The sequence below is a fragment of the Taudactylus pleione genome, unplaced genomic scaffold (assembly GCF_031769625.1).
Source record: "Taudactylus pleione unplaced genomic scaffold, aTauple2 ptg000676l, whole genome shotgun sequence".
Taxonomy (NCBI): domain Eukaryota; kingdom Metazoa; phylum Chordata; class Amphibia; order Anura; family Myobatrachidae; genus Taudactylus; species Taudactylus pleione.
Genome location: NW_028285078.1, coordinates 200,262 through 213,868, shown reverse-complemented (window position 1 = coordinate 213,868; position 13,607 = coordinate 200,262). Strand labels below are relative to the sequence as shown.

Below are 13,607 nucleotides of genomic sequence, written 5' to 3'. Positions count from 1 at the left end.
CCTTTCGGGTTCAGAGTAAGGCCAAGGGCCAGTCCTTCCCGAGACATTCGGCGACCAAGGCCGCACCCAAGCCCAAGAAGCAGGCATGGAGTGCTCGGCGCCCTTCTTCCAAGCAGGAGGATAAGCCTGCTGCCTGATGGGACGGGCCTCTCTCTGGGGGACCCCAGAGTGGGAGGCCGACTTCTCCAATTCACCCAGTGTTGGCACAATACCACCACGGATGCCTGGGTTCGAGAAGTAGTCTCTCAGGGGTACGCCCTGTCTTTTCGGTTCAGGCCGCCCCACCAGTTTTTCTGCACGAGTCCTTCTCTGGACAAGACCAAAGCTGGCCATTTTCAGGTAGCTATAGAATCCTTGCTACAAGCAGGGGTCATTGTTCCCATTCCGCAGTCTCAGCACGGGACGGGGTACTATTCTACTCTGTTTCTGGTACAGAAACCCAATGGTTCTCATCGCCCTATCCTGAATTTGAAGTCTCTGAACAGATACCTCAGAGTTCCCAAGTTCAGGATGGAAACGTTACGTTCCATCATTCTGGCGATGGAACCCGGGGATTATATGGTCTCCCTCGATATCCAGGACGCCTATCTCCATGTGCCCATAGCACCGGCACATCAGCGGTATCTGAGGTTTGCTATCCTGAACCATCACTACCAATTTCGGGCGTTGCCTTTCGGCCTTTCCACGGCTCCGAAGGTGTTCACCAAGGTGATGGCAGTTATGGCTGCCCACCTTCGGGGTCAGGGTCTACGTCTGTTGCCGTACCTGGACGATCTTCTGCTGCTGGCGAGCTCCCCGGAAGTGCTTATTCGACATCTCCACCTGACCATTGCTTGTCTTCAAGCACACGGGTGGTTGATAAATTGGAAAAAGTCCTCCTGATTCCATCACAGCGGATGGTTCATTTGGGAGCCCTGCTAGATTCTCGTCAGCAACGGATTTTCTTGACTCCGGCGAAGGTCTCTTCCCTGCAGCTGCGGATACACAGTTGCCTGAGCAGTTGCCGCCTGTCGGTCCATTCGGCTATGAGAGTTCTGGGGTCCATGGTGTCGACATTCGACATGGTGGAATTTGCCCAGTTCCATTCCTGGCCCCTGCAGGGGCTGATTCTATCGGAATGGAACGGGTTACCTCACCGGATCCGCTCTCAGATGGTGGTGTTGTCCCCGGAGGTTCGGCAGTCTTTGGCTTGGTGGCTTCAGACTGCGCATCTGGTCGAGGGGCGCCCCTTTTGGATTCCGGACTGGGTCCTGCTCATGACGGATGCCAGTCTCCGGGGTTGGGGGGCAGTGATCGGCTCATTATCGCTTCAGGGTCGTTGGTCCGCGGAGGAAGCACTTCTCCCCATCAACATCCTGGAACTGCGGGCGGTATACAGGGCCCTGCAGTCGTCTGGCCCCGTTCTTCACGGAAGGGCGGTTCAGGTGCAGTCCGACAACGCCACCACGGTGGCGTACATCAACCACCAAGGGGGAACTCGCAGTCGGGCAGCAATGTCGGAGGTGTCTCGCATTCTTGCTTGGGCGGAGTGTCACGTTCCAGCGATCTTGGCAGTCTTCATTCCCGGAGTCCTTAATTGGGAAGCGGACTTCCTCAGCCGTCACGACCTGCATCCCGGGGAATGGTCGCTTCACCCAGAGGTGTTTCAGCTACTCGTGGACAGGTGGGGACTGCCGGAGCTGGACTTGATGGCCTCCCGTCACAATCACAAGTTGCCCGTTTACGGGTCAAGGACAAAAGACGCAGGCGCCTGTCTGGTAGAAGGCGCTCTGTCGGTGAAATGGATGTTTCACCTGGCATATCTGTTTCCTCCGATATCCCTGCTTCCTCGGGTTCTGCGGAAATTCAAGCAGGACGGCGGCACGCTCGTGCTGGTGGCTCCGGCGTGGCCCAGACGTCCTTGGTACTCCGATCTGAGGTGCCTCTCCATCGACGCTCCGTACCTTCTCCCTCAGCGTCGGGACCTGTTGTCTCAAGGGCCCTGCCTTTACCCGGATCTGGGTCGGCTGTCTTTGACGGCGTGGCTCTTGAGACAGCCGTCTTGAGGTCTAGGGGTTTCTCCAGTTCGGTCATTGGTACCATGCTTAGGGCACGCAAGCCTGCTTCCGCGCGGATTTACCACAGGGTGTGGCACACTTATTTTCAGTAGTGTGAATCCAGAAACTATGATCCGCAGGTGTTACGGGTTTCCAGAATCTTGGAGTTCCTTCAATCAGGTTTGGACCTCGGCTTACGCCTGGCCTCTCTGAAGGTTCATGTGTCTGCTTTGTCCGTGTGGTTTCAGCGACGGATTGCTATACTACCGGATGTTCACACCTTTTTCCAGGGTGTTCTCAGGATACAGCCTCCCTTCATGCCTCCTGTGGCTCCTTGGGACTTGGCGGTGGTACTGCGGGCCTTGCAGGGTCCTCCTTTTGAGCCGCTTGAGTCGGTGGAGCTCAAGTGGCTGACGTTTAAGACCATTTTTCTCCTGGCAATTGCTTCTGCCAGGAGGGTGTCAGAATTGTGGGCGCTTTCCTGTCGCCCTCCTTTTCTGATTTTTCACCAGGACAGGGCGGTGCTCCGCACGCGTCCTGAGTTTTTGCCCAAAGTGGTCTCAAAGTTCCACATTAATCAGGAACTTGTTGTGCCAGCTTTTCAGTCACCTGATCTTTCTGCTGGTGAGGCTTCCTTAGATGTGGTCCGGGCACTTAGAATCTATGTGGACCGGACTGCTTCCGTTAGGAAGTCGGATTCTTTGTTTGTCCTCTTCGGTTTTCACAAGAGGGGTTGGCCTGCCAACAAGCAAATGTTAGCCCGTTGGCTTCGTTCCGTTATTTGCGAGGCTTATGCACAGGAGGGTTTACCTGTGCCAGCCTCTGTTAAGGCTCATTCCACTCGTTCTGTGAGTCCCTCTTGGGCTGCTAGACGTGGCGCCTCCGCTGTTCAGCTGTGTAAGGCGGCTACTTGGTCTTCAATTCAGACGTTTTTGAGGTTCTATGCGTTTGACACCTTCGCCTCTCAGGATGCATCCTTTGGGCGCCGGGTACTCCTTTCAGCACAGGAGCGTCCCCGCCCTTAGTTGAACTGCTTTGGGACATCCCCAAGGTCAACCCTGTGGACCCCCTATGGACCCTGAAGTAGAAAACAAGAGATATGGTAAGAACTTATCTCTGTTTCTACGAAGTCCATAGGGTCCACAGGGCGCCCGCCCTGACGCACCTGGCTTCAAATGGGCTGTGTGGCTGGTCACCGGTTTTCCGTCTCCCATTTTTGTGAGTATGGTTTCTTGTGTGTTCCAGTCTTCCATCTCTCTGTTTAGTCTCCTCCTCCGGCCTTGGCTGCTTACCAACTGAGGTGCTGTGGCTCGGGGGCGGGGTATAGAGGAGGACGGACCCAAGTGTATCCTGGGAGCAGCAAAACTTTAACTGCGTGGTGCCGTGGATCCAGATCCAGCTATACCCCAAGGTCAACCCTGTGGACCCTATGGACTTCGTAGAAACAGAGTTAACAAAGGTAAGTTCTTACCATATCTCTTGTTTTTTTGATTGAGCACGACTGGAGTCGCTGGATCTTGTGCGCTACTGTGGTTCAGCCTAACATCCACCCATGCACACACACAGAAGAAAAAAATATAACTATATAAGACACTGGTATTGTTTTTTTTTTGATTGAGCACGACTGGAGTCGGGCAGCGCTGGCTGGCTCTTGTGCGCTACTGCGGTTAAGCCTAACACCCATGAGCACACACAGAAAAATATAATAAAGACGATTTGATTTTTTTTTTATTCATCTCTGGGCCCAGGACTTGGGCCCAGATATGAACACAGCACAAGCCCAGGACACAGCAGACAGCCCTGATGTATCAGCAGACAGCACAGTGACAGCACCGTGACCAGAATGGATCAGCAGACAGCACAGTGATAGTGACAGCACCGTGACCAGAGATCGGAATGGATCAGGACTCAGGAGACAGCACAGTGACAGTGACAGCACCGTGACCAGAGACCAGAATGGATCAGCACCAGCCCAGGACACAGCAGATAGCACCAGCACCTCTCCCAGCCTCTCCCAGCCCTACACTACCCACCCTCCCTGTTCAGTCTCCACAGCCGGAGTGAAATGGCGTCTGTCGCGTGGTCCCTATATACTACATTGATCATAGAGACGAAAGCTTGCGAACCACGAGATTTCCGTCTCTATGGTTTTGCCTCGAACCGAGTAAGGCGGGAACCTCCGAGCCTGCTTGGATCCGACTTGGATATGCTAAATTCGGGTGGGTTCGGTTCTCTGGGAACCGAACCCGCTTATCTCTAGTTAGTACCAGAGAATAAGACAACTGGAACACATATTTAGATATACAAGAACAGCACAGCTTGGCAACGTTAAAGTATTGTTCTGGGAATAGGTTAATGGAAGAGACCAGATTTAAATAATTAGAGAGATCCAATGATTGGTTGAAGCTCATAAACCACATGTGTTTCTGAATCACTGTGAAAACTGCCTAAGATCACTGCCTTTATCCACTTTTCCCCAGTTTGAAATCAGAGAGGCGTCAGACACTTGTTAACCTAGCAATGCTCTCAAAAGATGTTATGAGAGGTTGCACTGATGTGATCTCAAATCAACCCCTGCAATTGAGCCATTTTACCCAGTAGCACTAACACGATTCCAAGACACTTACCTTCCACTCTCAGTGTTCCTATGGCAGTTCCATAATATAATGAACCATTGCCTAAGCAAAAGCTTGATGCCTAAATACTCCTGTAATGCCAGCAGAAAAGGTTATGTGGCTGCTCACTCATGAAGCACAATACAAGTGCCACATCACAGTAATGTGTTGGTGGGTAAATGCTCCTGATTATAGTACTGCCCATGGATGAGAATGACGGAAAGTGGAGCTTGTCAATTTTACACAGCGGATGCACCAAACTATGCTCAAAAGCCTCCCAAATAAAATATATTTCCATTTGTGGGATAAGGTGGTAATATAAGTCCAGGCACATATGTGGGAATGGAACTATGCTTATTTACTAACATAAGACATGATCAGGCTTATCTGGGCCAATACAAGTCTTGGTTACTGACAATATAGTTTAAGTGATAAAGCCCAGACAATTCATCCTGCAGTTTCTAATTGTTTGCTGATTATGGCACTCTGGATGCAATGATTACCAGGAATATATTTGTACATATCAGTGTATGTGTTATATATGTTTAATAGCATATATAACATATATACTGTAAAGAGCAGAGCGAAATGGTTTAAGGTTAGTAACCACAGCATTCTCTGCAGATTGCTTCCAGTAGCCGTGATGTTATTGTGATATGTATATTGCTTATAGTTCCCACTGAGTGGTGAGAAAGGATTCCACTAGATAATCTGTGGCAAAGGTTGGAAAGATTCTATAAACTTGGGGAGCCAAGAAGCCATTGTAAGGTGCCATTGCGAAGTGCAGCTCTGGTTTATACATGGTACATTTTTAATATCCAGGGTTGTGAAGGTAATGGGTTATGTTTAATTCTTTCCCCATACATGGTTGGTTTACTGGTACAGTATGTCAACCTTTCTGTCTGGTACACCCTGTGGGTATGCTTTATTATATCAAATACACATATCAGATTATAGTTATTAATGAACAAGTACCAGTGGGTCCACTGCAGCAAGAGCACCAATCCTAACTTACAGGCGCTTATAGTCACTGTTCCTTCTGAAGCGTTGTTCCAGCTGTTGAGCTGCCTGTATTAGCTCCTACTACCAGCCAGGTAGGAACCAAGTCAGATAGATGTCTCATTGCATTTGGTAGACTTACAAAAGGGCAAACTCCACAGAGCCTTGAAGTTCCATTGATGCTAAGAAGTAATATATGACTGGCCCAACAGGAACCGTAATCTCTAGTCAGTGTTGTACCAATTAGAAAACTATTGTGAATGGGGCAACACCGTCTTTTATCTGTGTCTGGTTCTCACGCTGCTGTGGCTGCAACCCCACTGGATTAGTACCTGCGTATTGTAGGGGCTGTTACTGAGCTTCCCTTGTACCATGCCAGCAGCAGGTCCTTTACGTGGTTGTGCTCTGGGAAGCCTAGCTACACTACATATGAGACAATGGACACCCACTTAACCAGACAAAGGTGTATGATCACCTTAGGTTATAGGCATCCTGAGCCATGTCTCACTTTAACAATTTTTAGTTGAATTCATGCTCTGGACCGATTGGCAGAGTATGACTGACCACTAGTGAGGGAAGTCCTGCTGGGCACTACTACCAGTCTGGTTGTCCCAGGACGGTGAATACTAAGGACACAGCCTTGTACACTGTGACCTTATGTGACAGTAGCTACTTTAGGGGTCATGTTAAAGAATCTAATGGTGCGTACACACTGGGCGATTAAAGTGGACGACTGAACGATAACGATATCGTTATCGTTCAGTCGTCCACTTTATCGTCCATTTTTAACACAAAAAAGATGAACGATGACGACGACGCGCGTTCCCGCGGGTCGTTCGTCATCCTCGTTCATCGGGCTGACATGCAGGCCAACCTGACGACCTCGTCAGGTTGCTGCATGTCAGGGAATGGGTGAGAGAGCCCGGCGCTGAACGATACCGCTAATGATATCGTTCAGCGGCTGTGCTCAATGTCATGAACGACATTGAGCACAGCCTGCCGGGGACACACTAGACGATATCGCTCAGGGAGCATATCGTCTAGTGTGTATGCACCTTAACTGTGCAAAGCGAACCCACCAGGAGACGTAAGAACTGAGTAACCATATACATGATGTGCATCCACTGGGTCTTTTTGTAAAATGACTATGTATTACCAACTAATAAATCAAATAATTGTATTTTAAATTGTTTAGTAAAAAGCAAACACATAATCCCAATTTACAAGACTATATTTATTACCAATAATATTCTAAAAATAATGCAAACATGACCTGTGCATCATAAAGCTGAATCAACAGCTTACTCTAGGTCAGGGACGGCTAAACTGCGGCACGTCTGCTGCTGTGGAACTACACATCCCAGCATGCACTGCTGTTAGGGCATGCTAAAACTGTCAGAGCATGCTGGGAAGTGTAGTTTCATCAGCTGGAGGGCCACAGGTTGCCTACCCCTGCTCTAGGTAACAAATGCTGACAACTGGAAGCAGTACTCTGAGCCTTTCTGTCATGTTATTTAATACACTATTATTGCACCAGATTTTGTCTTTATGCATACGGTATAAGCAGAATTTTACCACTGTCTGACTCTGTGTTCTCAGCGTTATTCCTTAGTGGTCCATAGTTTAGAAACTGTCTGAAAAGATCTGTTACCTGACCAGGTCAGCATTCAGATCTTTTTCCCCTTCACCTAACACCCCCCCCCCCCTTCCCTTTTCTACTACCCCACAACAGCCCAGATTTTCTGAGGGGAGTACACATCTCGGGAAGTAAAAATAGCAGAGCTTTGGCGTCAGGTGTATAAAATGAGGTTGTATCTGTATTGATTGGTGGCTTGGCTTAGTGCACCATGTGTATGGTTACACTGTGTCCTGATTATAATTCCTGGGAAGTAAGCATTTGCTGATGCGCACCATGGCCCAACCTCCTCCACATCCTGTCTTTATAGAATAAATGTATTATACCGGGATTTAAAACATTGACTTGAATTTTTGGGATCATTCTTTACTTAAATAATGTTCTTATTATTTTGCACAACTTAGGTAGAGTTATGTGAATACACAGACTGGGGGATGTTATTTTTAGGAAACACTTAAGAGGGGGTTATTTTCATTTATTACAATAAGTAAATAATAGTGGCTTGTGGGTGTTTTATGCTGTCAGTTATGTGTTCCCTGTTTCTCACCAGTAGAAAATATGTAAAGTAACAAGTATATATTTAAAATAAGAAATACAATTTTTTGTAATAGCAAGCTGGTAACAAGATCTTAAAAGGCAGCCTATCAACCTACATTATGTGGCTTTTTCACATAGCCTGGAAAATGCACCTACTTTCCTATTAAACGCATTGTGAGGCCCACACCCGCCTCCTGTCCTGCGGAATTGTCTCCTGTACTGCGGAAATTAACCAGCGTTGAGCTTTCCGTGGTTGCAAATCCATCTGAAATGTGCATTATGGAAAGAGTAATGCATCCAAGTCCAACCTGATCCCACATGAGGATCACCCCCGTCACTAATGAAATGTCACAATCTTTATCCTAATATACCTAGTTTATATCTTGAATCCTGAGAGTGATTGGGCACCTGGCGTGCCTTTTTTATATATATATATATATGAGTCTTTGTATTTGAATACTTTCATTAAATAGTAAGGCATATGATTAGATCTTTTGTGGGGAGAGAAAGGCCTAAGCCATCCTGCAAAGGGGTAGAGAAACTCTCCTCACTTAATGTGCCTTCTGCATCAGTTCCACAAATCTCCCCCACAAAGGAAATCTTGTCTTACACATGGATGTAAAAAAACAGATGTACTCATGCATCCCAGGCCTTAGGTACACCTCCCATCAGATGGAGAAAACGTTTGCACCACCAGCGCCATGTTCCACTGCAAATCAATTACCCAGAATATACCATACCTAAACACTATCTAACTAATTTAATATTCACCTAAATCCATGTAGCGATCCTCGTGTTTCTTCCAGCTCTGTAATCCATAAGGAAAAAAGAATATCAAACCATATACACTACAGGTGCTTCTCCTCGCAGAGACGCAGTCTGAATGACACGCTGTCACTACTAACCAATACAGAGTGGCTCTACTGAATGGTAAAAGCATGAGAAAGCCACTCTGATTGGCTAGTAGCGGTAAAACCCCATGTGGTTAGCTTATCCGTTTTAAATATGCTCAATCTGATTAATTGTGTGTGTTTTATTCTTAACTAATACATTTAATGTTATTTTGTTTTATATTTAACAGATTGAAGTGTCCCTTGAATCTTTCTGAGGTACCTTTTTGGGGTACACATACCACAGGTTGAAAACCTAGACTCTAAACCCTTTAATGCAGTGTGCCACATGCTGAGCGTGTCCAGTGACTCTGATTTACCATACAACCCACCCTTATACCACCGCTTATGAAAAAGTAACCCCCTCTTTTCTGCAGAATGGGCTGAATGCTCTGCATCTCTCCAGTAAGGAAGGACACCTGAAAATGGTGAGCGAGTTGCTGCACAAGGAGATTGTCCTGGAAACCACTACAAAGGTTAGATTAGCAACATCATCCCGGGTTCCTTTCTGCCATGGTCATGTTACGTATACATTTTACCCCCCCCCCTCCCTCCTTACTGCTCTTAACTACAATTTACATGTCTGAGATCATTTCTCTCCCGTTGCCTTTGGCTGTACAGAAAGGAAACACGGCCTTGCACATCGCTGCCTTGGCTGGACAAGAGGACGTGGTGCGGGAGCTTGTTAATTATGGGGCCAATGTCAACAGTCAGTCACAGGTAATAAATTCTATGTACTGATGCAGAAAGTGGATTTTTGCAATACAGGTTGAGTCTTCCGTTTCCAAATATTCCCGAAATATGGATTATTCCGAAACACTGATTTTTTTTTCTAGCGCAACTGAGATAGTGACAGCTTAGCTCGCTGATGGTTCAATATACACAAACTTTGTTTATTGCACAAAATTAAAAAAAATATTGTGTAAAATGATCCTCAGGCTGTGTCTATAAGGTGTATATGAAATTTTCCTGTATGTACACAAACCTTGTTTGATGCAGAAAATTCTTAAAAATATTGTATAAAATTACCCTCAGACTATGTGTATGACAAACGTAAATGCATCCTTTGTTTAGACTTGGCTCCCATTCCCAAGATATCTCATTATAGTATGCACATATTCCAAAATACTTCGGGTCCCAAGCATTTTGGATATGGGAGACTCGACCTGTAGTGCAGACACTTTGCGCAGGTCTGAGTTGGGCAGGGAAAATCCACACTGTAAATATCATGTGACATCAGCTTTTCCTTTACCTTAAACAGAAAGGTTTTACACCTCTGTACATGGCAGCACAAGAGAACCATCTCCCTGTGGTCAAATTCCTCCTGGAGAACGGAGCCAATCAGAACCTAGCTACAGAGGTCAGTAACCAAAGTACATTAGTTGTGTGTTCTACCCCTTTGTATAGTGCTACGGAATCCTTGTGGTGCTATATAAACAAAATAAATATAATATAGTCCCAGGTATCGGAGACATGACATGGCCATTTCTGTCCTTGGAAAGGTCCCTAGTTTTCACCATTTGTTTTTCTACCTCCTAGATGCCATTATTACCATCTTTACTTATTTGGAAGCTATAAGTTGCAGTGCATTGAAGAGAAGTATTTAAAATGCAGAAATGTGTCATTGGAAATTATACGACAGTGTTGAAATGTACTGTGTGACATTACAGAGAGGAAAAGAGACAGAAAGGGTTTTTCTAAGACTTTGGGGTAGATTTACTAAGGAGCTGGCTGTCAAAGCTGGCGGATTTGACTGATAGTTTTAAAACAGCAATAGGAATAATTGCTAAATCAGGCTTGTTTAGCATGTATTCCTATTGCCGTTTGATCGGCAGCTTTGACGAACCGCTCCTTAGTAAATCTTTGTTGTTGGCAGGCATGCATAGTAACACTGGTGCAGTAATAGATGCTGTCATGAAAAGCATCACCTTGTGAGACTGTAGTGTTCTTCCCTCTGAGGTATGAAGTTTAAATGTTTACCAGCCACATATGCCTAAATGAAACAATTCCAACAAATGTTTAAAAAAATGTCTGTACCTAATTTTCTGAGACTTCCCTGATGAATCAGGCTAGCTCTTCATTATGCATTTATTAAATATATCTCCACCTAAAATCCAGTGGGAGGTTTGCAAAGCTCCACATCAGTGCCAAACACAAGTGCTAACTGTGCAGAGCTTTGGTTCTGGTCATTTAGCTTCTGTGTTAGAGACTAACTGAACTGTTTCCTCTTGGCAGTGATGGGAGAATAGACTGGCACAGCCCTGGCAGGACTGAGTTATCTCACACTGCAGTGGTCATTGATATAAAACGCCCACAGTGCCACTAGATGGGCAGAGAGGGAATATTAGGTAAAACCAATATGTGTCTCTCGGTGGAGAGAGCCTGTGTAGACATTGGATCACAACAATATCCTATATGTTATCTATTCAATATATGTATAATAGGTTCATAATCTACGCTAGTCTGTAAACACTTTGTCTTTGGCTCTCTCAGTAGAGAACTGTTCACTTTAGAGTCTCAGGACAATGACAAGCAGCTTCCCATGCAGCATTCATATTGTTTCCACTCCAATTAGCTGAAAAGTAGAATATTAACTCTACTACTGTCATACTTGGTTTCTATGCAGCATAAAAGTTCTCACCCCACAGAGTTCAACAGCAGTAGTGTGTAGCAATACTAAGTAATCACACCAACAGAAGCTTTTAATGCCATTTGTTGTACCACAAAAAAGGCATTAGAAGACTTCAGCAGTGAGAGAGAATGAGCAGTTTGTATGGGGAATAGCCTTTCCAAAATATTGCTCTTGTCAGAATATATAGCTATATTATAGTGAAACAATTTTAAACAGCTGATGCTTTGCTCCCTATATGGATGGTCCACCCCCTTTAATCTTTGATTATCTTACATTTAAACTGTAAGTCGGGAAGCATGAGTACCTGCCATTGCAGTAGATGGAGCATCTTAAAGCCGTTTACGGACATCTCAAGTGTTTATAGCCTTTAGGCTCCTGCATCTTATACCTTTTTTTCTGCTTTTGGCCTCCATTTGTCATTCAGCAAAAAAAAAAAAATAGTGAAATAGCACTTCTCATCTGGGTACTGCTTAAAGGATTGCTGACCTATATTTATTCAGACAGAACACAGTAGATAGGAAGGTTTCAGGCTTGTCTCAGTAAAAATGGGTCACTGACCTTTTAAGCAGTATCTTGATGTGTGGCCTTTTTTTCCTGAATAATTCTATAATGTTCCCAACATGTTCTGTTATTTGCACCCTTTGGTATTCCACTAGTACCCAACATAATTCTCTTATCTATAGTCACTCAATCCCTTCATGCTGTTACTTCTAGTAATGCAATATTCCATCCTGGGACGCCTCGTTATATAATAGCTTCCCTTTATCACAGGATGGCTTCACCCCACTGGCCGTAGCTCTGCAGCAGGGTCATGAGAATGTGGTAGCTCACCTCATCAGCTATGGAATGAAAGGAAAAGTCCGGCTCCCTGCTCTCCATATTGCAGCACGCAATGACGACACGCGCACGGCCGCTGTACTCCTGCAGAATGACCCCAATGCAGACGTACTGTCAAAGGTGAGACAGTGTGACATTACGCTGGCATCAGTAGATGGGTGTCTCCCCTATATGCTTGCGTCATTGGGTTGTTTTGTGTCTTTGGTTGTGGGTCATTTTTGTGTTTGTATTACAGACAGGATTCACACCCCTGCACATTGCGGCCCATTACGAGAACCTCAACGTCGCGCAGCTCCTTCTAAACAGGGGGGCGAATGTGAATTTCACTCCTCAGGTGAGAAAGGGCTTCTTCGTTTTGGCTCCTACATAGAGACAGAGCAAACCATTGCTGTTCAGGTTATAAGTTACCACCTGTGTTACTGTTACTCCCTACAGAATGGTATTAGTGCTCTGCACATCGCCTCACGGCGCGGGAATGTTATCATGGTGCGACTGTTGTTGGATCGGGGAGCTCAGATAGATGCGCGCACTAAGGTAATGGCTGCATACAGATGTTCTTGGTTGTTTGTGAAAATAGCAACGCCTCTTTACCGTCTGCTGTGCTTTTATGTATATAGACCCCCTGATACACCTTTTACCCACCACACATTCAATGTATATTTATTATATAGGGACTAATTCAAAGAGATCAAGGGGCATATGTATCAAAGCTTGATGTGAGATAAAATTGTGAGATATATATCACCAACCAATCAGCTTCTATCTTACATTTTGCAGGCTGTGTTTAAGAAATGATAGTTTGGAGCTGATTGGTTGGTGATATATATTTCACAATTCTATCTCACATCAAGCTTTGATATATATGCCCCCAGGAGTACTATTTCTCAATGGGTCATGTATACTCTAGTAAAGAGGGTAAACACCAGACAATAGCATGTATGGGTATATCTGTGTGACATCAGGGTTCAATATTTCTCCTTGCAGGATGAATTGACCCCCTTACACTGTGCTGTGAGAAATGGACATGTCCGGATTTCAGAGATTCTGCTGGATCATGGCGCACCAATACAAGCCAAGACAAAGGTACCACTGGTCTGAAAACAAAAATTGCTTGATATTCCCAAAAACTCTTTAAAACGAGTTTGTGTAATGAGATTTTCCTCATTCACAGAATGGCCTGTCTCCCATCCATATGGCCTCACAAGGAGATCACCTGGACTGCGTACGGCTGCTGCTCCAGTACCAGGCACTGCTTGATGACATAACGCTGGATCACCTGACTCCTCTGCATGTGGCAGCTCATTGTGGCCATCATCGTGTAGCAAAAATTCTCCTGGATAAGGGAGCAAAACCAAATGCCAGAGCCCTGGTGAGTCATGGAGAAGAGGAATGTGATGTATGATCCAGGATCCCAACTTCAGTTAT

The 13,607-nt window shown here is 45.6% G+C and overlaps 1 protein-coding gene across 10 annotated transcripts in view; it reads left to right on the top strand.

Moving 5' to 3' along the window:
• The window catches only part of ANK1 (ankyrin 1), a 350,835-nt gene that overhangs the window by 209,060 nt on the left and 128,168 nt on the right, over positions 1–13,607 (top strand). For all 10 annotated transcript variants that reach the window (XR_015872444.1, XM_088455871.1, XM_088455874.1 and 7 more), the window contains 8 exons: positions 9,091–9,189; positions 9,335–9,433; positions 9,975–10,073; positions 12,117–12,302; positions 12,418–12,516; positions 12,618–12,716; positions 13,167–13,265; positions 13,354–13,551. Coding sequence is in view for 9 of the 10 variants with exons in the window: in XM_088455871.1 (XP_088311997.1) it covers positions 9,091–9,189; positions 9,335–9,433; positions 9,975–10,073; positions 12,117–12,302; positions 12,418–12,516; positions 12,618–12,716; positions 13,167–13,265; positions 13,354–13,551 (978 nt within the window). In the remaining variant the exon portion in view is untranslated. The remainder of the gene's footprint in view (positions 1–9,090; positions 9,190–9,334; positions 9,434–9,974; positions 10,074–12,116; positions 12,303–12,417; positions 12,517–12,617; positions 12,717–13,166; positions 13,266–13,353; positions 13,552–13,607) is intronic.